General features: G+C 42.8%; 1 protein-coding gene across 1 annotated transcript; it reads right to left on the reverse strand.

The window, feature by feature from the left end:
* Positions 1-730: 730 nt before the first annotated feature.
* tinagl1 (tubulointerstitial nephritis antigen-like 1) lies at positions 731-23,622 on the reverse strand. The gene is made up of 12 exons (XM_032534836.1): positions 23,375-23,622; positions 20,526-20,839; positions 18,671-18,737; positions 12,854-12,946; positions 12,619-12,733; positions 10,405-10,531; positions 9,816-9,966; positions 9,510-9,696; positions 8,371-8,416; positions 7,429-7,552; positions 1,441-1,486; positions 731-1,223 (listed from the first exon to the last, which is right to left on the reverse strand). Exons 2-12 carry the CDS (start codon positions 20,830-20,832, stop codon positions 1,056-1,058), a joined length of 1,431 nt encoding a protein of 476 aa, XP_032390727.1. The 5' UTR covers positions 20,833-20,839; positions 23,375-23,622; the 3' UTR covers positions 731-1,055.
* Between the last annotated feature and the right edge of the window lie 708 nt (positions 23,623-24,330).

The following is a 24,330-nucleotide window of genomic DNA, read 5'->3' on the forward strand; positions in this document are numbered from 1 at the left end:
TTTTAGAAGACATGGTTGGGTCAAGAATGTACAGCATGGCTTTTGTCGTTGTTCATGCTGACTTTTTTTCATTGAGTAGGCTGACAATTTTTAAATTCACCTGCAACCAAATTACATGTTTAATTTAATGTAGCCTACTGACACTATAAATGTGTTGAATTAGGGCCCAATTCATTAGTAAGTTGCTTTAAAATATCGAGTGTTGTTCTGTGTCATTTTGGTCGTGGTCGGTGGCACTTTAAAATCTCAAATCAGAGAATTGTAATCTTATACCTATCAAACACATGAAATCTTCTATTGTTTCCAGTGTCAGATTTTGCTTTTTTACTGGAATGTGTAAGAAACTCTTACCGCTTGCTGCCACTGACTCCATACAAGCATCCTCCCTAAAACTGAGGGACTGAACCTAACTGGGCTTCCATTTAGCTGACAGGTGACGATATGATATGATATATCATCATGTTACACATTTTGGCTGGGTGTGTCCCTCTGAAAGGGCCTGACGTCTGATAATCTGGCTATCAGATTTCCTCTTTTCCAAACTGTCCCTCTGAACTTTGGCCCTTCGATTCTAGATTTAGCAAAGACTAAAGGTTCAGGATGACAAAGCAGCACAAAGGAGATTAAAAAGATTAGATTGAGTTTCTCCTTCTGTCACCACCCAACTTTGACATGAACATGTTTCACCAGATATTACGCTGAGGATTCTGGGAAGTGTGGTCTTTGGATCAGTAGGTACCTGAGGTGCATAATTATAAGGCAACATAAAAGAACTTTAACTTAGCTGAGTTTATCTTTGTTTTATTTGGTGCCATAAACCTCAAGTTACAAGGAAAGTACGGAGTGTTGTTCTCAGATGGAAGAGAACAGGGATTGTATTGATCCCCAGAGTGAAGTATCATATAAAAAGAGAGGGTTTAGGGGCTCTGGGGTTGATTTTTGTGGCTGTCACAGCCAGCTTGAGGGGTAAGGGAATGTGCTTAAATTCTGAGACTCTTGAAAACAAATTAAAAACAAAAAAGGTCTCTGTGAGATTTTACACATCTGCTTTGTCTCTAATTGTGTCTGCGACGATGGTGGTGATGATGGTTGTGCATGTCCTCCATCGTGATCCTGCCCCACACACCAATCACAAATGTTTCAATCTCACACTCATTGTCCCCGCGAGCGATACGGAAGTAGCCGTTCTCTCCCCAGTTCTTTCCCCAGGAGTTGGCAGCAATCTGAAAAGAAAAGTAAATTTGAGGCAGATTAGATGAGGTAGATTTTAATTTGAGAATGTACATACAGTACCTGGTTATGTTCATGCAAAAAAATAGAACTGGAATCAGTGTCAAACACTCCCTTCCAAATGTATTATTAATTATTAAAAGCACAATGTTTTAGCCAATTAAGGGCTGATTTGAGCATGGGTTTGTTTTGCATACTGAAATTACTTACCCAATATTTTTTGGATGTCCCATCAAAGTTTCTCTCCTCTCCCCACCTGGTGCATGACGCAGAGAGGATGGTTACTCAAAATGCATTAGAGTGAAAAGCCAAACAGTACACAAGAATATCCTTAAATAGTTGTGTCAAAATAATGGATACTGTCCAACAAACATGTAAACACTTCTCAGGAATGTGTTTCCCAAGAACACACTTGGCATCATTGATAAAGAAAAGCAGGAAGAGGTATAAGTAGTGTTCTGGGGGAGTAAGAGTATTTATGGCTGGACAGGGCATACTTGCACTCCTACATCATTCCAATCAAAAGAACACGGAATTCCCCTTTTCCTTAGCCATTTCCGTACTCCTGACATAAAATAGGAAGGAGATGGTAGGTTACGAGGAAGTGAACACCACCTTAATCCCGTCACAGTAGCTGAGAACAACACAACGACAAACAAAACGCACAAATATACACATGTGAATCTGAACGTAGAGACCTATCTTTACCCTTCTTTCTCACCACAAGCTTGATCTCAGGAAACCTTGGCAAAGGCCCAAAATTCCCATCATGCCATGCACTTTGGTCTTAGCTAAGCCACTGCCAACTTTTAGATGCCTGCCGTTTCTTGCCATCTTTTTCTTTTCCCACAAGACTCCCGGTGCCCAATCGCTTGTTTTCTTTTTTAAGGGAAAGAAATGTGTTGTGTGTTTGAGTGGCTGATCTTAGACTATGCCAAGTAGCCTGCCACCACAACACTGGGAGATAGTGCCTTCTATCAGCAAATGTGTTTCTCAGCCCAGTGTTTCAGACATGACATTGACCAGGAGTAGACACATTAAAAACAGCTGTGTAAACAACTATGCCAACTACAATCTGAACCAGACTGGAGAGATGGGATGTGTGTTTATGAGAAAAGGCCCATTCACACCTGTATGTGTGTGATTTATTATGCATGCCTGACTGCCTGCATATTATTTGGTACAGACAGAGCCAGACAGAATCAGACCACTGCTGATCTCTTATCTGGCCTCCGATCAGCTCACTTGCTCTGGGACAATGATAGGCATACCGCTGTACCCATGTTCCCCGCCCTTCTGCAACGCCCTTCAGCCCACCACTGACCTCTTCTCTGAGGATTGATCCCTCTCTCTCTGTCCAGTGCAGTGAGGATCAGCGATCCAGACAATGCCCTTTCCACCACAGTGGACCTCAATGCTCTTTCCACAAACTTTCCCAGGCCCTGGGCTTAAAGGAACACACCACTATGGGATTTGGCCTATGTAAACACACCGATGCCTGTGGCTGGCAGGTTGGAGCTCAAAACACTATGTTGTCCCTAAAACCATGTCGCTGGTACATCCACATTCACTCACCAGTGAGTCGATAGGAGCCAAAAAGCAGAAGGCATTCAGGAAAGCTGGGAATCCTCATCCTTAGAATCATCTCACACACTGGATAAGTCGATAGTTTATTGGCAAACTGAAGCTGTAGAGATGTAATTACAGTCCATAGACTGTGAGCCCGACATGAGCACGGTAAACAAACATGTGCATCCACAGTTTTTCAAGAGGACATTTCACAACAGCATGCGAAGCATGTGGTTCAAACAAGCTAAGTACAGGTTTGGAGGCTGAGTATTTATCATACACATGCATATACATGCCACACGATGTCTTAAAATGAAATGTCATAAAATATACATGCAAGACATGAACAGCGACATAAAAGGCTGCTTGTAAATGGGTTATGTTTTGTCTTTGTCAATGGCCAATCAGATAAAAGAAGAGCGACTGCTTTTATCATAGCACTGAGATTCCCTGTCTGGAGAAACTGATGTTCATGAACAAGCTCATACACCAAGGTACTAAGTACAGTCAAATGCTCACAAATCCTCTGCTCTGCCCCCATTGAGTGGTAGCTGCTCATTTTTTTCATTTGGAAAGTGAGACTAGTGAACGGCAATATATCATTGTCATGAAAGACACACTTTATAGCAGAGGAACAGTTGTTTTGACCACCAAATGCCGGTGCCAATGCCACAACATGACCCCCGAGCCGTCTGGGTTCCATCTCAGACATGAGGCACTCACAGACAGAGCACTTCATCCAAAAGTGATTGCAGGAACTCCTGAATGGTGTAGCTCACTAACACGGTTTGCAGAGGTAATGGCCAGCAGGAATGCAGTCTTAATCGACACCCATTTTAACCCTGTGCTAAGGGCTCAAAGGGAGGCTGGCACAGAGCTCCAAGCACCAAGGGCAGGTCCCATGTTGGGGATCTTGGGACTCTAGGGGGATGCATTCTCCAAGCCCCCCTCAGGAAGAGTGACACCAGAGTGTGACTCCCCACAGTGCCACCAGTAACCCTTGCATATCCATGTGATATAGCCGCTACATGCACCTTTAGGGTAGAAGGAGACCTGCCTTCATCCAAAAGTGATTGCAGGAACTCCAGAATGGTAGGCGCGGGGCAATGTACTGGATCAACACTTTGGTCTGCACACCAATTACAGAACAGCTTCCACCTGTTTTGCTATACTGCAGGCGGGTGGACGGCACTCTGGCATTCAGAATAGTCTGCCTGACAGGGTCTATGAAGCTGCTTAGTAGCTGTTTAGGCCCTCCAGTGGCCAAACCCACAAACGGAGGCGCCGATGATTGGGGGGCAGATCTGATCTCCCAGCTGAGACAGTAGGTCTCTTTTGTCTGGGAGGCGCCATGGCGTGCCGTGAAAAAAGTCTGTGCAGCAGAGGGAACCATGTCCTGCCTGCCCAGTAGGGGGCCACCAGCAACACCCTGTGACCCTCCCGAAGAACTCTCTGTAGTGTCAGCCAAATCAGAGGAAGCAATTAGCCATTGGGATTAGCCGGCACATACTGACTCAGAGGGCTGGACATCTCCATCAGGGAAAACCAAAGGGGGCAGTGAGTCAACATCACCTAGGCAAAGAGATTGACTTTTACTTTGTCAAAGAGGTCCCAGGTGACACACACCAGCTCTGGGTGGATGTGCCATTCCCCTGGCGAAAGAAGAAGTCTGCCGCCTGGTTCCGGTTTTCCAATGGCTACACTACCCGCAGGCTGAACAGACAAGGGGCTGCCCACATTAGGAGGTGCCAGGACACATGAAGCAGCCTTGCAGACTTTGTGCCACCCTGGTGGTTGACATGAAAGATGGTTGACGGTTGTGCTGTCCGACCATACGAGCACGTGTCGTCCTCTGAGGTATGGCAGGAAGTGCCAGACAGCCTTGTGCATCGCACAAAGCTCCAAAACACTGATATATGCGGCATGGTCTTTTACAGACCAACGCCCCTGAACTGTCCTGCCCTGCCACACTACAGCCCACCTCAAGAGGGAGGCCTCTGTGGCTACAACCTCCCATCTGCAAGGGACGCAGCCCGGTCCCTCCATGGAGCCAGGCAAGGAGGCACTGCTGCAAAACCCTGAGCCTCCGGTGTCTATGCGACTTTCACCAAGTGAAAGCTGTTCAACCACCTCTGAAGGGGACACAGCGACAGCAAGGCCCAACAGGACAACTGTCAACACCGACGTCTGTTTGCCCAAGAGACGCAGGAACATGATGTGGGGTAGCCTGCCTCCTCAAAAGGGAGCAAGGACACGGACAATGACGTCCACACGAGGAGGGCCCACATGGTTGTTGTGTTCAAGGCAATGCCAATAAATGTGATGGTCTGACAGTGAATCAGGCAACTTCTTTCTAGATTTACCGCCATGCTTAGCTCGGCCATGTGGGAGAGAAGGATGTGTCCTGGATCACCTGGCCACAGGATGTTGCGTCGACAAACCAGTCGTCCAGGTATGTCAGGATCTTCATGCACTGAGACTGCAGAGGTGCGAGGTCCACCGCCATGCACCTGGTGAACACCTTCGGAAACTTAAATAGGAGCAACCTGAACTGCCAGTGTTTGCCTCAATAGGCAAAACGCAGAAACTGTGTGTTGACGTACAATGGGGACATGAAAGTAGGCATCCTTCTGGTCTATGGATGCAAACCACTCTCCCTGAGGAACAGTGCGCAGCTGTAGGGAGCATGCACTTCTAGCTGTAGGCAATCCAAGGCCATGCCCATGATGGCCTGCATGGAGGTGTCCCCCAGCCTCGCTCATTGAGCTCTGGGCCAAGGAATGGGAGCCTGTTGAGCCTTGAGAGGCTCAATCCCCACCACCATCATTATAGAAGAGAAAGGCTGAAGCTGTCAGAGAGAACATCCTCCTCTGGGACCAGCCTGGGCATGGGTAGAACAGGCCATTGTCTGCCTGAAGAAGAACCCCACAGACAGCACAGAAGTGTGACTTGTCCATTGTGACACAGTATGACTGTAAGATGAAGGGAGGAGGTGCAAACGACCGCCTATACAGCAGAGGTGTGAGTGGCCAGACGTCAGTATAGCCGAGGGAAGCTGCCTAGAACAGCAAGGGTAGTGTTGGTAAAACAAGAATATCTAGTCAGCCTGCTGCTATCTAAACTAGCCAAGGGGAAAAGGCCCTTGAGCTGAGGGAAGAGGGCGCACACGCCGTCTAACCCAGCAGAGGATGCACAAACGGGAAGCTGTGAAAACAATAAGAAGGGACATCCAACTTAAGTAAAAATTAAAATCAAACTTATAAACACTAGGAGCGGGGGGTGCACTGTAATCGGTTGCTAAACCACTGGGAAAATATGTAGCTTCACCCAAAACACAGCAACAAAGGTTATATAAAACAAAGAAAAAACAACTTATTACCGGGAGCGGGGGACGCAGATGCCGCCTTCACAGCCAAGGGCTCACTGTACAAAAGGTAGCTTCAGTGAAAACACAGCCACTAACCCAATGTAAAGCAAAGAAAATAACTCATACCAGGAGTGGGAAGCTTAACACTCCCTTCACCGTCGAGACTCAACAACCTCTGTAAAAAGGTAACTTCCTAGCGTTGAGCCGTTGCAGCCTTGGAGGACGAACAAACTGTCGCTGCTCCAACGTAGAACGGCAATGTAGAAAACGTACAAGTTCAAGACTTCAGTCAAAGTACACGCAACTGCATGCAAGAAGAAAAAAAGAACAGATCCCCTGATGACACGGGAAGATATAGTCTCTCCCGGGTCATCCAGGGGTCACAAGTGACATTGTTGGTAAACAAACTCGAACTGCACGTGCAAATATTCAGTGCTTTAAGCACCACCTTTGGCGGTCAGCAGGGTTGAAATAGAACTACTACCAGCCTGTTTGAAGATTGTCTAAATGATAACAACAGTGTTTTGGCTTGGGTGTGGAGAGGAGAGAAAGAAAGGAAGCTTGACGATGAGTGAGTCAAGATGACCAGCTGAGGAGTGATGATAGAGACACCACAGAAATGTGGCAGAAAAGAGAAGAGGACGGGGGAATAAGGAGATCAATGGGTGGGGGCAGGTAATCCAGGTGTGCCAGCTGTCTACCCGACTGCATATTTGTGGTCGCCGTAGTGACTAGATAGAGGCAGGAGGGCGGGGGAGGTCTTGTCTTCAGCAGACGGAGGAGTGGAGCCAAGGTGTGTCTCAAAGAGCAACAGACTGTGAGGGAAGCTTGTTGACACATACAATCTCAGTTGTGTGCAAACGAACGTGCAGGTGACATTTTTAATTGAGTATTTTCTCAATTAAAACACGATTTATCCATAAACACTTTTCCTGCTGAAATGGCATCTGTTGAGGATGTAGCAACAGTAAAAACAGGCACATGGAGACTTAGATCAGGAGGAAGGAAGGCAAATGTGTTTGTTCAGACCCCATTCACAAGTTTGTGTAACATGGCACGTGGTTTCCCTGTCAATAGCTCCAACTGAACAAAAGCTTTCATCATCAGAAGGCGTACAATCACAGCACAAGAGTGTTTATTTTAAGTCTGATCAGGTTTGTGCACAGACCCAAACCTATACTTACAGCTGTGCAATGATATGATAATAAGTTTTACAAAACATTGGCCAAATCTCTATTATATACTGTATACTGGTAACTTACCCAGTGATCCTGATTGAGTGTGTGCCGTGTTTGCGGTATTGTGGAGGTTTGGTAAAGCTGACGTCAGTATGTTTGTAGATCCCATTCTTATAGACAAAAAAGTCCTCGTGGACCTCCATTATAGCTGCAAGAACCAACAAGCAGAGAGTATTAGTTGGATATAACACACACACGCAATATGACTATTCAGACTGTGGAAATTTTGTCGAAAGGAAAGAGACATATCTTATTCAAACAACAATAAATCTAAAGGTAATAACCTAATTTCACCAAACAAATTCCAATTCCCCCCTGAGTCATACACACCCCAGACATCAGACAGGGCAGCGGTGTGTGTGTGTGTGTGTGTGTGTGTGTGTGTGTGTGTGTGTGTGTGTGTGTGTGTGTGTGTGTGTGTGTGTGTGTGAGTGAGTGAGTGAGTAAGTTGCAAAACTGAACTCCATGTGAAATTTCAACTTAATGATAAAAACTCTGGATGTCCACCTGAGAAAATTCCCTCTTATTTACACTAAATGCAATATCCTATAGCTGAGAAGAGTGTGTGGACCTCTACTTGTATAGACACTGACACACACCTCTATGCCTTTGTGTGAGAGAGAAACTCAAAGGCAAAAAGGAAACATTTTGAAACATAGTTGACATGAAGCCAATGTGTTTTCACCGGACTGCTAAACAATAAAACAAGAAGCTGGCATAGCCTCATAGAGAAGGAAAGACAAACACAATACCACACAAACACAAACAAACACACACACAGACACAAATGATGACAAGGTCAAACACCACATTATCCAAGGTTGGAAACCTAACACAAGGTTTCACAGAGCATGCATTTGGAGTTGTGTGTCCCTTGGGCGTGCAGCGTTGTTTTGATTTTCAAAAAGTAACACTCACTTGGGAGCAAATGTTTACAATAAAATATCAAGTACAAGTTTGCCTTACCTTGCACAGGGCCATTATCCATAATCTCCTTCATGATCTCCTTTTCCTGAGAGAGACGATAGAAGGAACCATTTATAGGCAGAGGAGAGAGAGACAGAAAGGAAGATCATTACATGTCAGTGAAATGGAGAGGATGAAAACAACCCCCCGGATGGTAAAAGTCAGATAACAAGATTGAGTCCAGCAGGGCCCTCTGGCTTTAATGCCTGGCTTATTGACTTTACAAGCCATCAGGAGACTGAAACAATATGCAGTAATGATTTCAAGAGGTATTATTTGTCATTTAGAAGTGATGGATGCTGGACGATAAAACCACGTCGGCTGCAGCTCAGTGGTTGACTTTGAATTGGGAGGAGACACACGGAGCTGCATGCAGAAACAGCTTATGGAAACTCTTTTAATGAATGTTACATGATATTTTGAGCGCAAAAGAAAGGGCAGAGGGGCTTTTGTAAATTGTGTTTGTTAGATAGTTGTTTCTCTGTGTTTTATCAATTTAATCAGTCAGACCTCTGGGCCATTATGCTCTCGTATCGATTAATTCTGTGTTACTCGACTTACTGTTGTGGCTAAGCATGAATGGATGACATGCAGAAAGAGTCGAGTTATTTGATATTAGAAGGTAAACACAGGAATCTAATTCCAGGTACACTTTTGAGTCTTGAAATAGTAGTAGACCATGACAATGGATGATTATTTTTAAAGTGTTTGTGTACCCAGTATGTAGAGCCAAACCAATCTTAACTCCAATCAGAATTGATTATTTTTTAATTCCATATTATATTTCAATCGACAATCTCAATCCAACTGCCTGGACCATGAAAGTGGCAACAGGCAAGTAAAATTACAAATTCTTGCCATTTACTTATTCATGTTCATTCAGTCAGGTATGCATGTGGAAAGTGGGCAAAAACAAATACAGTAATAAACATGTGAAAGAGATTATCGTCTACTGTTGCAGGACGAAGTCCCACAAATTTACAGTGAGCTTATTAAAGCTGCTTGTTTACTGGAAGTTTGAGAACATGTTGAGCTGGTCGGGTGTTGAACTGATGTGAGGGTGTTGACCTGTGAGTAGGTGTGTATGCATGCATCACAATTGTCTGTTTATGTATGTATTGGTTTGAGATTTTGCTTACATTGGATGAGAGTCTGTAGGGCGGTGTGGACTGGTAGATGTTGTTGTGGTAGTTGTCCGTGTTAGGGCAGCGTTGTGTGGCCTGCCTCTTCCCCCGACCAACCGAGCGACTCTGCATCATACAGCGGCCCACCTCTGCTGGTGTTTGCTGCGGAGGTCGGTATGGATAACAGTCGTCTGTCACCACTCTGAGAGAAGAGGGATGGAAAAAGGTGAAACATCTTTAGCATGTTGTCATCAGGTAATAACTAGAAGTTATTATATGATGCTTTCCTTTTTTTGTAGTAAAACAAAATTGAGTATTTACCCTCTACGCCGGAGGTACCACCAGGCTCCATCGATGCGTCCACCTGCACAGCCTCCCTGGTTACGCGTGTCACAGGAAATTAGATTTTGTGGGGAAAGCTGAGGAGTCATATGACCCATTGACTGGATGGAGATTCTGTCTGATGCTACAGCTGTTGAAGAGGATGGGCAATGTTACAAAATGTCATGCAAAAAAACTTCTTTTAACACTGAAAAATATGTTAGATTGGAAAATGTTATCCTCTTTTGTTACAGTTTGTGTCTTCAGTAAGCCAATGTAATGGATCTATTAACTTTTTGCAGGTGCTGGATAACAAATTTTTGCACAGAAACATGATATATTTGAACCCAAAACGTGAGACTCTTTGTAATCAGCACATTGTCATGTCCATGTAAAATAAAAGTATTGGGTACAATATTGCAGTGTATTTATTTTTGCCTTTTTCAGACAATGTCATCTAACCTGTCAAATATGTCCAAAGTTATTTCCCTTTTAAAAATGTTATACTTTCCATTTTTTTTTTCTTTAATTTAGTACATCTCAAAATGATATCCCACATTGTGTTCATTTTGTTCCATTCCTGCTCTACCTGCAGTTGAGAAAGCCCAGGATGCAGCACAGTTGCCCTGGTCCAGTGGTTCATGAATCTTTCCTGGCCACTTCTCTGCTGAGTTGAAGTAGAGTGGCAGACTATCAGTTTGAGCATCCATGTTCATCTGACAGAGGGAAAAAGCAAGTAAAGTCAAGATAGTGTAATCACTGTTACATTCTCACAGAACAACCCTCAATCCTCATTGAGGAAACATTAATTAAGTGACAGCCCACATTTTTAAAAAAGGATTTAGAGTAAAACAGAGCAAATAACAGTTAGAACCACCAACACAGAATTGCAGCATGGGACTGTACAAAGTAATTATTTGGAAAACGTGAAACACATCAGGGCCGGGAAGACAAACACAAGACAGGAAGTAAAACGAGACATGACACGATACGAACCTACAAAAATAAAACAGCAAACTAAGCAAAACCCAGAATCATGAGACAGATTACATGAATCTACCTTCCTGTAAAATGAACTTATTCACAGGTAACTAAGATCATTTGATCCAGCGTCAATCTCTGACACTGTAGCATAGACAGAAACCTTTGATCCCGGTCCTCTCCATGAAACCATTGGATCATTTTTTAGATCAAATGAGTAATTTGAACCAACTGAACTATTTCATGGAGGCATCCATCTCTATTCAACATATCAATATCACTGTGATGAAAAACCTAAATAGGATGTTAAGTCTTTGATGGAGTGCAAATATTTTCCTGATGCCACTTATTCACTTGCAGGTATACACACTTAAGTTATCAGTCTCTATACAATGTTGGATGCTCACCTAATCTCTCTCTCTCTCTCTCTCTCTGTCTCTCTCTCTCTCTCTCTCTCTCTGTGCTACATTCTTCCGATTGATAGCGAGGTATTCAAAGCACAAACAGCCACCTGACACATATCTAGGGAATGTGCTGATGGTCAGGGATTTGAAGTTGTGTAAGGTTAAAGTCCAAACACCTGAAACCTAAAGGCGTGATAAAAGAAGAAAAATGGTTGCCAGAATAAGCTAAATTCATTCATGAATTTACAATTTTTCATCCCCTACAAAGAAGTCTACAGACAGACAAGAAAGGAGAGAGGGACAGAGAGATTTTTGAATGGGCTGCAAGGCTCTGATCTAGTTCCTGGCACAGGTAGGGACACGCTGACAGCGGAAGAAGGAAGGGGGAGTTGTGAGGTTTTTAGGGTGGAAGTAGTCGTGGAATGTTGGGAGACGTAAACAGGGGGAGTGAGGATGGATAGATAAAGGGGTTAATGGAGGTGGGAGGTGTAGACTAAAGAGGAGGTTTGCTCTGTATTCTCCAGGCAGCCACCATCCTCTCCATCTTCTGTGTCTGATGTTTTGGTTCCGTCTTATGTAATCTGTCTGGGTGAAATGTAAACAAAGACTGAGCGGATCTGAGTGGGCTGAGATTCCAGCCAGAAACGCCATCACATACCAACAAGCCACCATAATTAGGCGAGAAACGTTTTGATCAGCACTCCCTTGTTGTAATAGGTTTTAGACCCAGCACATTGCAAATTATCATATCATCATATCACACACAGGAAGTATGCAGGAGTGTTTAAAGAACTGAGAAGCAAAACAATTCACATTTTCTCCGCATTCTCACCTGTCGCAAAAATACCCTGCTCTCCTCTTTTGATCCAACATTGAAAATCTACTTTGTACATAAAAGTACTCAAAAATATTAAACTTAATCTTGAAATCTTGTGGGAAAAATCTTCTTGTCTTCTAAAATGTTTCTAATGACACCAAACTGTTTATAAATTGATACAGAAGAAACCTGAGAAGTTTACATTTTCCGTAATGGTGCAACTATAAACACATAGCAGCAACAAAACAAATGTGTCACACAGCTTCAGTGGGAACAAGAAATAGATATTAGGTGATGTCTGTGACATTGAAGAAGAGGTTATACCCAGTAGCAACAAGTAACATGATATTCTTCCAATCCCAGTGTGGAAATTAGTTCTCTCATGCAACTTTTTAAAAGTAAGGTCTGAGTTCAGAGGTGAATGGCTGGCTACACTGAGGATGGTAAGGTTTTCATGACTTGCTTTAGGGCACTTGAGCAAAGAATAGGAGTGTCAACCCTAAATTTTGTCCCAGGGCCTTCAGGCACTTGACCACCTACATACTGTACGTGTATTTCTCTTACTCCAAAACTATTTTCAGGGACGATGACTGTCCTGTACCTGGATCTCATTCATATTCATAATAGTCCTGGAGGGTCTCTGTGTGCCCAGGCGGAACCGGATGCCCTCGTCCAGAGTCATGCCGTAAAGCTGACTGTAGTTTGCTGCCTGCCACCTGAAAGCACAACATAGGAGGAGCATGTATTTGTGACCATGTGTGATAAAGATCTTATTGTAGAACATCAAATCCCGTAAAGTATGTGTGTTTATGTGTGCCTGCGTTTGTTTGTTTTACCCATAGTTTCCTCTGTTGACAGCATTGATAATGTCAGGCTCCATCAGACAGGCGTTCTGCTCACACTCCCAGCGTCCTGTTGTCCCACATGTGCTACAGAGGATAGACAGAAAGTGGAGCGGACATGAGACCTTTAAAAGGCTTTAGTGGTTGTAAGTGCATGAAAATAGTTTCCATTTGTATTCAAAAAGCCATTCTCAATATAATGTAGAAAGACCATTTGAGGCAGAGACAACTATTCAGGGGCTCAGTGAATATTTGTTTATGACTCAGATAGTCTTTAAGAGAATTTAAGAGAATAACGTCAGTAACTGGGAAAAAAAATGGAAAAAGAACGAACGAGGGAGATGTTGAAGGAAACATTTAGCCTTTTAAGGCAACGGAATGCAGATCCATTTTTAGTCAGAAGGAAACAGAAGAAGTCAAAGAGAGCAGGATATTAATGATGACGACTGTATGTTTACTTTGGGGGTATCAAAAATAACTTGTGTGCACTCTGTGCTTTCTATTGTGCTTGTGTGTGTGTGTGTGTGTGTGTGTGTGTGTGTGTGTGTGTGTGTGTGTGTGTGTGTGTGTGTGTGTGTGTGTGTGTGTGTGTGTGTGTGTGTGTGTGTGTGTGTGCGTGTGTGTGTGTGTGTGTGCTAATGGTACTAATGGTAAAACATACTTAACAAAAGTAGATGTATTCACTATGGACCGGCCCATTAAAATGTTTTATATTATATATAGTGTTGGGTACTGTACTGACACAAAGCTTACTCACACAGATACATCATCATGCACATGCCTACAGTTCATCTGTTGCTGATACTAGCTAAACAGTTTGACCAGAGTCCCTTAAACCTGCTAATTAATTGTGTGAATCTATAAACATCTATTTAATATTCATGTTTTATCCCATATATTTCTTAAAAGCAGCTGTCTGGACCAAACAAAACACCAAAACTGAGGCCCTACTTTTATAAACTTTACATTGTCCAACCTGGATGGTGTAAAGAATGATACAGAATAATCTTTTCTTTTTTTTTTTTTAAACGTGACAATACCGTGATTTACACAGTGATGTGACTTTTCAAAATAATAAAATAAATACTATTGGTGGGTCAACGTTTGGGTCTTCATTTATTCGGGAGACATTCTGTAATGTTGCGCCATAATTCCTGACAAAAAATGGTTTGACATTTTGGGAAATACACTTTCTGCCTGTACAGTAAATAAGTTCTAAATGTTAAAGTGCCCATACTACGCTCATTTTCAGGTTGAGGTTGTACCAGAATAGGTTTACATGGTTTCATTTACAAAAACAAAAAACAAAAAAAACATATTTTCGTAGTACCGCACAACGCTGCAGATCCTGTTTTCACCGTGTGTGTTTAGGTCTCTGATTTAGCTACAGAGTGAAACATCTCACTTCTATAGTATCTTTGTTGGGAGTCACACATGTGCAGTAGCTAGGTAAAATAACATCAACTAGATAACTCTCTCTCCAACTTTGGTCAGTACAAGACAGGATTAGCTGGGAGAAGTCTTCTAAAGAGGGCACACTAGTGTAATACCTGCAGATCAGGGATGTGTGAGTAGTTATTTTGTAGGTTATGGTGAGCTAGTGTGTGTTGTAGCAGTGTTTTGCCATTAAGAATGAGCTAGCCTGCTAGCGCTAGCATGTGCTACGGTTAGCCACCTCGTCTCGGCTAGTGACGTAGAAAGCCGTGCAGATTTTGAACAGCTCAGCCGGAGACTGAAGGCAGAGGACGTTCAGAAACCCATATCTCACTCAAAACAGCACGGGTAGTTTTTTTTCCATGTTTGTATGCGTGTGGAAGCACCAGAGACACAAATCCCAGAAAAAGGGATTTCTTTTCATAATATGGGCACTTTAACAGCTAGTTAACACTAAGTTTGGTTGGGGTAAACAGCTAGCCTGGATTCGTCAAAAGACAAATGATGAGAAATATCTTGTTTGCACAATCAGGATTTTAAGTCTTTAAACTAAACTAACTGGCTGATGGCTGCAGCTAGTTACATTGACAGGTGGTGGTATCAATCTTCTAATCTAACTCTCAAAAAAGAAAGCACATAAGCATATATCCCAAAATGTCAAACTATTGTATCCTTTAAGCCCAGTCTATCCCAGCACGCTTTATCAGTAAAGGCACATTTCTTACTCATTGTTCCTCTCTATATCTTAAAGTTGCTCTAATGTCCACACTAGTCCTTACTGGAATAGATTCAGGTATTATGTACCCTGGATATTTTAAATAAATATTGATGTTTTCTTGGCTTCTTCTGACTGTAAATATTATTGTTCCCCCTCTCCCAGAGACTACCTGGTTAAAGTTACTAAGTCACCATAAATAACAGCTGCAAGGTCAGCAGTCATTTTGGGAATATCATAACAAACGAGTGTATTAGCGAGAGAATGAGGGGCGATTCCCACACAGGCGTGTATAGACGTCCAACCATAAAGTCTACTGTACATTGGACATCATGTTTACAGAGAGGAGGGTCTGCTACAAAGGATTCTTAACCACACAATGATGAAGACGCCAAATTCCCCTTTAGTTACACTGAAACTTATAAGGTGTGTATTACCTCTCAAACTGCACTCCTCTCTGCAGGGTCACTGACACTGCAGAGGCGCACACACACACACACACACACACACACACACACACACACACACACACACACACAGGAATAGGCGTAATGACGCACTCATGGAGACAGGGGGACAGAGTGTGACTGAGAAAGAAATTTGACGGCTCTGAAGACAGCGGGAGGCCTTTTCATTCTCCATCACACTCACAATTAGAAAAAGTCACCCCTTGTCCTCTGAGACCATACACATACAAACACTTGCACACATAACATGTAAAGACACACACCTGGGTGACATGAGGTGCATTGTCTGGCCAATCCTGCCAGATCAGTGGGAACATAGCCATGTTTGTGTGCGTTTAGATAGGACATGTATCTGTTATCTGAGAAACTGAGCATCATCTTAGACCAAGCTGTTGTCCAATCTGAAGTACATGCAGACAGAGCAGAACTGCTGTCATATCACAACAGAGTTAGATGCTGCTTCAGAGCTGTTTAAGATTGGCGGTGAGAGCAGGAGGCACGGCATTTTAGATCATTTGGAGCAGATAAAGAATAAAGGAGTTGCCAACAGCTTAGGAAGGAAAATGTCTCAGCTGGGGATCCCATTAACACAGAAGACTACCCCTGACATCATGGTGTATCTTCACACAAGCATTTATTTCATACTTCAGGCTCAGTCAGGTTGCGTTTCTATGCTGTCTCGCACTGACACACTCTGCCCAAGAGTTATTCTAAAATAGATTATAACTAAAGATCATAACGATTGTACTACTGATGGGCAAAGAGTAGATTTTTTTATTGACTGTATCAGTGATATTTGGCCTCATATTTGGCTCAAGTTAGTGGTAAGTCAAGACATGTAGGAGGTTAGATAACACTGCTAATTAGAGACTTCGGAGGGAAAAGAGGGAGAGCTGCATGTCGACTCAAAGCGGAAGCCCTGTCCTCCACCCTGCAGCCCTGATCCTGAGAGCTGGGAGGATGCACATTTGGGAAATTAATAAGTGGAGAGAGTAGGAGTGGGAAAAGGGAGTGTGTAGGTCCCTGTGCACCAATGTTGTGGTGCAATATTTCAAGTATCCATGTGTATTGCCTTAACAAGCACGTGTGAGAGTGTATGTGCATAAGACTCTTTTGTGTGGCGGTGAAAGGGGGAGTTAGCACATAATTGCTGTTTTTTGGTGAACTGGGACACTGGAGGTTATTTTTACCACGCAGCTCAGTCTGTTCCAAGTCTTTTCTCTAGAAAAAACGTTAGACTATTCATCAACAGCTATCCTCTCCTATCTATGCACCCATCAGACCCTTTAGGTCAAACCTAATTGAGCTGCCATGATAAAAGTCATACTTCAGGCCTGTCAGATTGACACAGCACAGCTTCTGTGTTGAACAGCTGCGAGGTATAAAGCAGAGGATGTCAGCGAGGTCAGCGTGGTTTGGGTAAGACGTGTCGGGACAAATGGCCACAGAGCATTATCGTTCCTTGAAGATAAATATATTAAGCATGTTAAATCAACATTTGTGTGAATGTTTGCACACATTTGCAGGGGGTTTTGAGGAACATCAAATGACACAGATGTGGGAAACCACAGCGGAGGACAGGTGAGGAATTCAATTTATCTTCTCTCTGGCTTTACTCACTTGTCCTTCTCTGTCCCCTTCCTCTAGTCTCTCAGAATCTGTTTCCTTTCCTTGACTGTCGTTGATATAATGCAGAAAAATGACACAAAAAACAGCCACATGCAACATGTCTCTGTTGGCCCCGGGGTGTTGAAGGCCATGGAGATAAAAGACAATTTGCTGTCACTGAGAGCTAATCTAAAATAATGTTTTTATAAACTCTTAGCTTCATGTCAGGGTCATAAAGTGAAGAATTGTCCATCAGTATGCTACACTGGAAAATAATACAAAACCAAACACCGTTTAATCAAAACAGTCAAAACAAGAATATATGAGGGCTGTATTTTAAAATACAGCCTCACGTTTGTGCTTTAGAGGAGAGTGGAATTTCATCTCCATCAATGTAAGATCAGTTCAGAAGCTTAACAGAAAATATCAATTATGAATAAATGTACCATGTTAATCAGGAGGGGTATGCAAGACACTGTTTGAGACAGAGACTAGATAGAAAACCTTGGCATGGAGCCTGTTTTGATTTATCCTTAGCTACTATTGTTCCTCCTGTTGCTGGCACAAACTGCCAAGCTGTTCTTTACTGCATAACAGATCATAACAAAGAATGCTTTGGAATGAATAATAACTTTATCAGCATTAGCTCTGTAATACATATACTCTTGGCTTGAAACAAGGCTAAATCTTTCTCCATAGCACTTAAAACAAGCTGATAGCCCCTTGTTCTACCTTGTGTTTTTTCCTATTTCATTACTCTTATACTGAACTATAGGCCTTTTTACACACCAGTGTTTTTGTTTGACTTGTCATAGTATGAAAAGCACAGGTGATACTAATAACACTAACGATGGCTCTGTTCAGACATGCACAATACCATCATCCTGAAACGGCAGCTAAACGGAATTCAACAATTTTTTTTTTTTCCTGCTGTCAAAATAACTTTCAAGTCTAGAGACCATCTTGCAATGGGATCACAGCAGAGCAACGCCAAGTTGGGTCAGGGGCGTAAAGTGCGGGGGGGGGCTTCCCTACTTCCTACCCCCTTACCTTCAGCACCCTTGTTTGGAGCAATTCATTTTTGATTTCAGCCTTCATTTTGATAGGAACTACACACCTGTAAAGGTTTGTGAATCTTACACAGTTGCGATGCTATCACAGTATTACTGACAAAATGTGGCTACAGAAATACAACACATGCATGCTGCACACACATATTTAAACCCTGGCCAACTTTATTTTTCAACTACAGTACAGATCCCAGAGGTTTTAGGAATACAAAATACTGTACGTCATTATGAAATTTGCTGCACGAGACCCCTACAATTTGTTGTAATGGTGCATCCATAAAAACATGGCACCTTGGGCTTGAATACATCCCTCAGTACATAATTAATTTATAATTGATTTGTTTATACTGTTTATTTTATACAGTGTATGAGTGTTAGAACAACTTGATACAGAGCATAAAGATGAAATGAGGGGAAACAATGTTTTTCAAGCTTTAAGCTATGTGTACATACAGGAAAAACCTAGGATTTAAGAGGTTGAAAGAGAAATAAGAGGAAGAAAGAGGGGTTTACAAACCATAAATTGCAGTTCTCTTTGTATGTTTGCCCTGATAAGAACTTGTTGCCATTTCTTTCGCAGGTGCCTGAGTGGAGATAAAGAGGGGCAACTTAATAAATATGCAAATATACAAATTGGAGACAGAGATGCACTTAGATACATACCACTCCCACTTAATAGCGTGTGTGTGTGTGTGTGTGTGTGTGTGTGTGTGTGTGTGTGTGTGTGTGTGTGTGTGTGTGTGTGTGTGTGTGTGTGTGTGTGTGTGTGTGTGTGTGTGTGTGTGTAAAATATGTGAGGTCTAAGGAGCTCCGGGCTCCAGTAATCCAGTGTAGGAATGTGGCGTTAGCTTCTTTCCTGCCTCCCTCATCATGCTTTAACCAGCTTACGCTCCACTTCACCACCTCTGGTGAGACAGAGGGAAGGGGCCACAAAAGTAGCCAGTCCACTACATTTATAACTAAGCACCAAAAAATCCTTAACATTTGCGCCTTGAGCTGCAATGCTCCATTAAGCATTGTCACAAACCATAAAAATGATTTAGCAGTGTCACAGCATTCTTTTTAAATGAATCTGACCCATGAAACTTGAAGTTTGAACCCTGCTAACTTACAGATTGTGAAAACTATATTGACTTGGTGACAGATTCACAATGAGTTTAATCTACAAGCTAATTTACATTGGAAAGTGCTGTCAGTGGGAATTTCGGGTATGAGCTGGCGGAGAATTTACAGTGTGAGCATGTTTCTTTGCCTCTGGTGCTAGGCCCAGACCTGATTTATGACTGAGGCCCTCTGTTACCCATCATCCCCCTCACAGCTGTCTAGCCCAGCACTCTGTCACCACAGAGCTGTGACAAGTTACACATTGACATTTGGAGGTTTTATAAAAGTGAATTATCTTTGTGGTTTCTTGTAATGTGACACTTTTTATATAGTATGAATGAGACATAATGTGAGCCAATATTTAGTAAAAAACTATACACTGACTTTGACAACATATTGAGAAAAGTCCAGCTGAATAAAGCATTGAATTGAGTTATGGACTACAACAATCTGTGACTGCTGGGCAGCAATAAGAAAAAGGACTGACTGAAAAAAAATTGGTCACCTCCTTCCTTTTGAAGCACCATAGCTTTTCTCCAGGCTGCGTGACTGTGTGGTCAGATGCCTGTGTGCACACTCTTAAACGTATATTAGTGTTTGCGTCACACCTCGTGATCCCCCTATCTTGTCGCCCAGGAAACACATACCTGCACCAACCCCTTTGTGTCTCACCCTGTCTGTCTCACCCTCCACATAGCCCACATTCCTTCTCCTGACCTTCAGTCATCCCTCCATCCACCCCTCCTCCCTCCCTCTGTCTGGGTTAATAAAAAGCCTACTGTTCCCTGCTCTGTTCTCAGGTAGGCCTCTGCTGTCACTGGCACATTTTACACCTCTACACTGAGAGGATGGTGCTACAACTGTTTGGGGAGTCCAAATGTAGTCAAGTGAACAGTTAGATAGATGGGAAAATTAGTTAAATCTTAAGTTTTCTACTTACTAACTGCACCAAAATGAGCAAGGCAGGACAGAAAAAAGCAGATCAAACAGACATAAAAACAGATGTCGTACATATGTCCAATAAGTTTCATATGCAGTCCATTATCTTAAGTATGTTTCTTTCTTGTAAGCATAAGAAAGCAGGTATTTGTAATTTATTTTCAGGTGTCATGCTACTTTGCGCTGTGCTTTAGTACATATTCTGTCCGTGGGATTCTGAAATGCTCTCTGACTGTTTAATAAACTATGACAGGCCCACACACACCTCTGAAAACCCCCTGAAGCACACTCAAACACATTAACACATTTGCTTGTGCACGCTCACTTACCTATGAAAGGTGGCTCCACACCAAGACAATGGCCCCAGAAGTCAGGGCAGCAATCAGAGACAGTGCGGTTGCAGAACAGGTCGCAGTAGCAGATGGTGTCCAGGTAGGGAACCGTGCAAAGGTCGTCTCTGCCTGGGCAGCATCCTCCTCTCCTCTCGCAGTAGGAGCCAAACGGGTCCCTGATGCCTCCAACATGGAGCGGACTGGCAAGCTCCCTCTTGGTCCTTCTAGACAGGATTCTTTCTGCAGTGCTCTCTCCCACCACCAGGAGCAGCAGCGCCGCCACAGTCAACAGGAAGAGCTTCATGATAAATCTGTGAAAGGAAGCGGACAGTAAAAAGGATATAAGATATTTAGGTAAAGATAATACTATATATTCCACACCTTTCTATAATCCTTATTCTTTCAATTGACATTCATATGATGAAGTGGGAAAGATGTTTGTGAACGTCAAATGCTGCACACTCCACAGGAAGAGAGGGGAAGAAGTTGCACTGTGAGCAGCATAATTGGGGTTTGACTGCTGCCAACACACTATCCACCTCCTGCTGAGTAATTCCCACTGGTACACATGCACTCAGTAACACATGCACACACAGAATACACTTTAAAACAGAGCTGGCAGCAAACCCACATGATCCTTGGAGATCATCCGCTTATTTTTTCCAACTTTCCTTTCAAGCATATAAGATAAACAGCAGCTAGATATGAAAATACACTCACCAAAAGAAACTGACTGAAAAGAAACAAGTATGCAATAATAGGGACAATGGTCTTTAAACATGTTGAATTATGTATGATGGGGTTACTTCGGGCCTCTTACTTCTCAGCCCTTCATGAGATTAATTGATAAGTGCTGGTATATAGTCCCTCTTGAACTGTTATTTTCACTAATGCAGCACTGTTTGCATTACAGGGACATGTAAATCCAGCTGCACTATAATCACCCAGTAATTAAATGTTTGTGCGTGTATGTGTGTGTCGAGCAACCCACAACTCTCACTCTTAACAAAGGTCAAACAATCATCCGTGTGTGTGTGTGTGTGTGTGTGTGTGTGTGTGTGTGTGTGTGTGTGTGTGTGGTGTTGTGTGTGTCTCAGTTACTAAATGTGTGAGTCTATATGGGGCCGACAAAGACAAAGGGTATTCCCGCGGCTTACATAAATAGCATCATTAATTATCCAATCAGATCACATAGCACATGGCCACTCTGCACATAAAGCAGGGCTCCAGGAAGATCTCTGCTGTCCTGTTTTCTGCATGACTGCACCTTTAGTTGAAACACATTTGCCCCCCCCCCCACCCATCACACACACACACACACACACACACACACACACACACACACACACACACACGGCATATGGCATATGGCAGCATGAGATGGGCAGGTGTTTTGTTGTGGCAGACTCTATGCAGCAGTCCAATAAAACACCCACCAGTCTGCTCAACGAGCTGCAGAGGCCTTTAGGTCAAACTGTCTGTGTACTGTCTTAGTACAGTTCTCAGCCAAAGTTGGACATTTCAGCTTGTTAGTCCATATCCTCAGCTGCTTTTCTTATGAAACAGACACAGAAGCTGCAGACAGCTTTAGCCAAGCTACTGATCCCACACTGCGGCCACAGGACAGATGAACCCTCAGCAAGAGCAAACCACACTCGTACTAGAAGTAGTAGAACTGCACTGATGTGTTCCTGGCTAGACCTTCATAGCAGCCTCAGGACCATGTTCACAACGGTTTAAACACTTTGATAAATCTCTGATTATATCAATACCAACAATAATTTCATTATTAACGGTCAGTTCACCCAACTTAAATAACATAAGAGCAGCATCTTTTCGCAATAACAGTGTCTGTTGATGATGCACAGACCTCAGTGTAAACACTGAAACTACTTTCTCCTGAAGAAATTGTCTTATAAAAAGCTTTTAACAGCATGTTGGACATGTTAAAGTAATTTTTCAATGTTGTTGGCACCAGAAATAAAAATGCACTGACCTCACCATTGAATTGGGAGTGGAGGCAGAAATATCAGATAGCTCAAAACCTAGAATAAACTAAAGACCAATTCTATATATTTGCCAGGCTACTAGAGGTATGTGAAATGTTATTTTGTAATATGGGTGAAGCAAACCTTTAATGTTCCATGCTTACTGTACACTTTGTCCTATGACCACCTTCTTTCACTTTCCTTCTCAAGGCTAAACTTTGAGATATCTCTGCACCACCCAACAGAGAATTCAGGCATCTTGGCTCAGTATATCTATATAAAAAAATCCCTTTCAGCTCCTGTTCCCTCTGTGCCACATAGTCATTAGCCATTATCTGTCAAGAAGAACAGAGATCATTTATAATACCCTGCAGGTGTCTAATGAGGCCTGCACCACAACAGGTGAGTGGCAGGATGACTGGTCTTGGTGTGTTATCAGTCTCAATGTGAATTACACAAGAGGAGCTGCCACAAATTCACTGGACTCAATAACCTCTTGAAAATAATCTCACCTTTCTCCCACTCATTTTCTTGAACCTAACCATAACTTGAATGTCGTATCCCACAATCCCACACCCAGAAGGCAAATATGTCGTAACAGTAAAGACTTGACTTACCGGTAGCCTACTTGAGTTAGGTGCCTCTGGCTAAATAAAGCACTGAGCTCTAATCTCAGAAAAATAATGATTAGCTAACACAAATCAAAAGAGCTTAAAAGTTTCCATGTGTCAAAAAAGTTATTTAAAGTAACATGAGATCAGTATCAACCCAACTGCGAAGTTGAGCCTGCACTTGTCTGAAGTCTGGCATAAAGGAGGGCTGCTGTTGAGAAGTGAAGAAAGCTCAGATTGTTGTTACCTTGAGTTGAGAGACAAATCCTGGTTTTGTAATCCGAGAGAAAACTGCAGAGCTTTGCTGATCTGTTGCTCAGGAAGTCATCCACAGGTAGAGAGGTAAAAAGTAAGTCTCTCTTGTGTTGTATCCTCACTCTCTGACTGGATCTGGCTTGTCAGACTGTCTTCTCTATATACAGCCAGTTAGAAAGGCTAACCACTCCCCCCGACCCCCCTTCATGCTCTGTCCTGTCCCCTGCTTCACTGCCTCCTGCCTCTCCCTTTTTCACACACACACACACACACACACACACACACACACACACACACACACACACCACACCACACCACACAACCTTTCCTTTGCTATCTCTTCACTCTACTTTCCTGATCAGACTGGAACCTTCTGTCTGAAAGTGAAATGGTCGGCACTCATCTTTTGTTACTCTGCTTCTTCTTCTTCTTTATCTTCTTCTATTTTCTTTCCACTGTCACTTTCACTGACAGCAGCAGTGGTTTCTCCTCCACTATCTGGGCTTTATACCCTTTAGGGACAAATCTACTTGTCTCCTTGTGGTGGGTACTGCTGACCTCCTGTTCACCACCTAGTGGTTATGGGTTGCATATCTTTAACTCAGGCTGCCAGGAAATTATGGGATAGCCTGTTAAAGACCTCCCAGCTTCTAGAAACTTACAGTGGCCTCCGGAGATGAAATTTGGCAGGTGTTTTAGGGAGGCTGAGTACTCTGAATGAAAAAATTGTATGGTTTTCTTTCTGCATAATCCATGTGTCTTGAATGTGTTTACATCATGTGCCTCTATTTTGTAACATCTCCTTTTTCCCAACCTAAATTAAGTTCAGGGAATCAAAAAGGGATTTTAAACTGTATTTACTAAATCAGTAAACTTCTGTAATTTAGTTTTTATGAATTAAATAATCAACTATCTCATATATATATATTATATATATATATATATATA

Source organism: Etheostoma spectabile, chromosome 14, assembly GCF_008692095.1.
Source record: "Etheostoma spectabile isolate EspeVRDwgs_2016 chromosome 14, UIUC_Espe_1.0, whole genome shotgun sequence".
In the NCBI taxonomy this organism is placed as follows: Eukaryota; Metazoa; Chordata; class Actinopteri; order Perciformes; family Percidae; genus Etheostoma; species Etheostoma spectabile.

What these genes read in the sequence shown, in the direction of transcription:
- tinagl1 (XM_032534836.1), bottom strand. Translation starts at nt 20,832, where the DNA reads ATGAAGCTCTTCCTGTTGACTGTGGCGGCGCTGCTGCTCCTGGTGGTG. An exon ending in GTCAACAGAGGAAACTATGG is followed by an intron (nt 12,734 to 12,853) that starts GTAAAACAAACA and finishes TTGTGCTTTCAG; the next exon opens with GTGGCAGGCAGCAAACTACA. An exon ending in CACTCAATCAGGATCACTGG is followed by an intron (nt 1,487 to 7,428) that starts GTAAGTTACCAG and finishes GTCATGCACCAG; the next exon opens with GTGGGGAGAGGAGAGAAACT.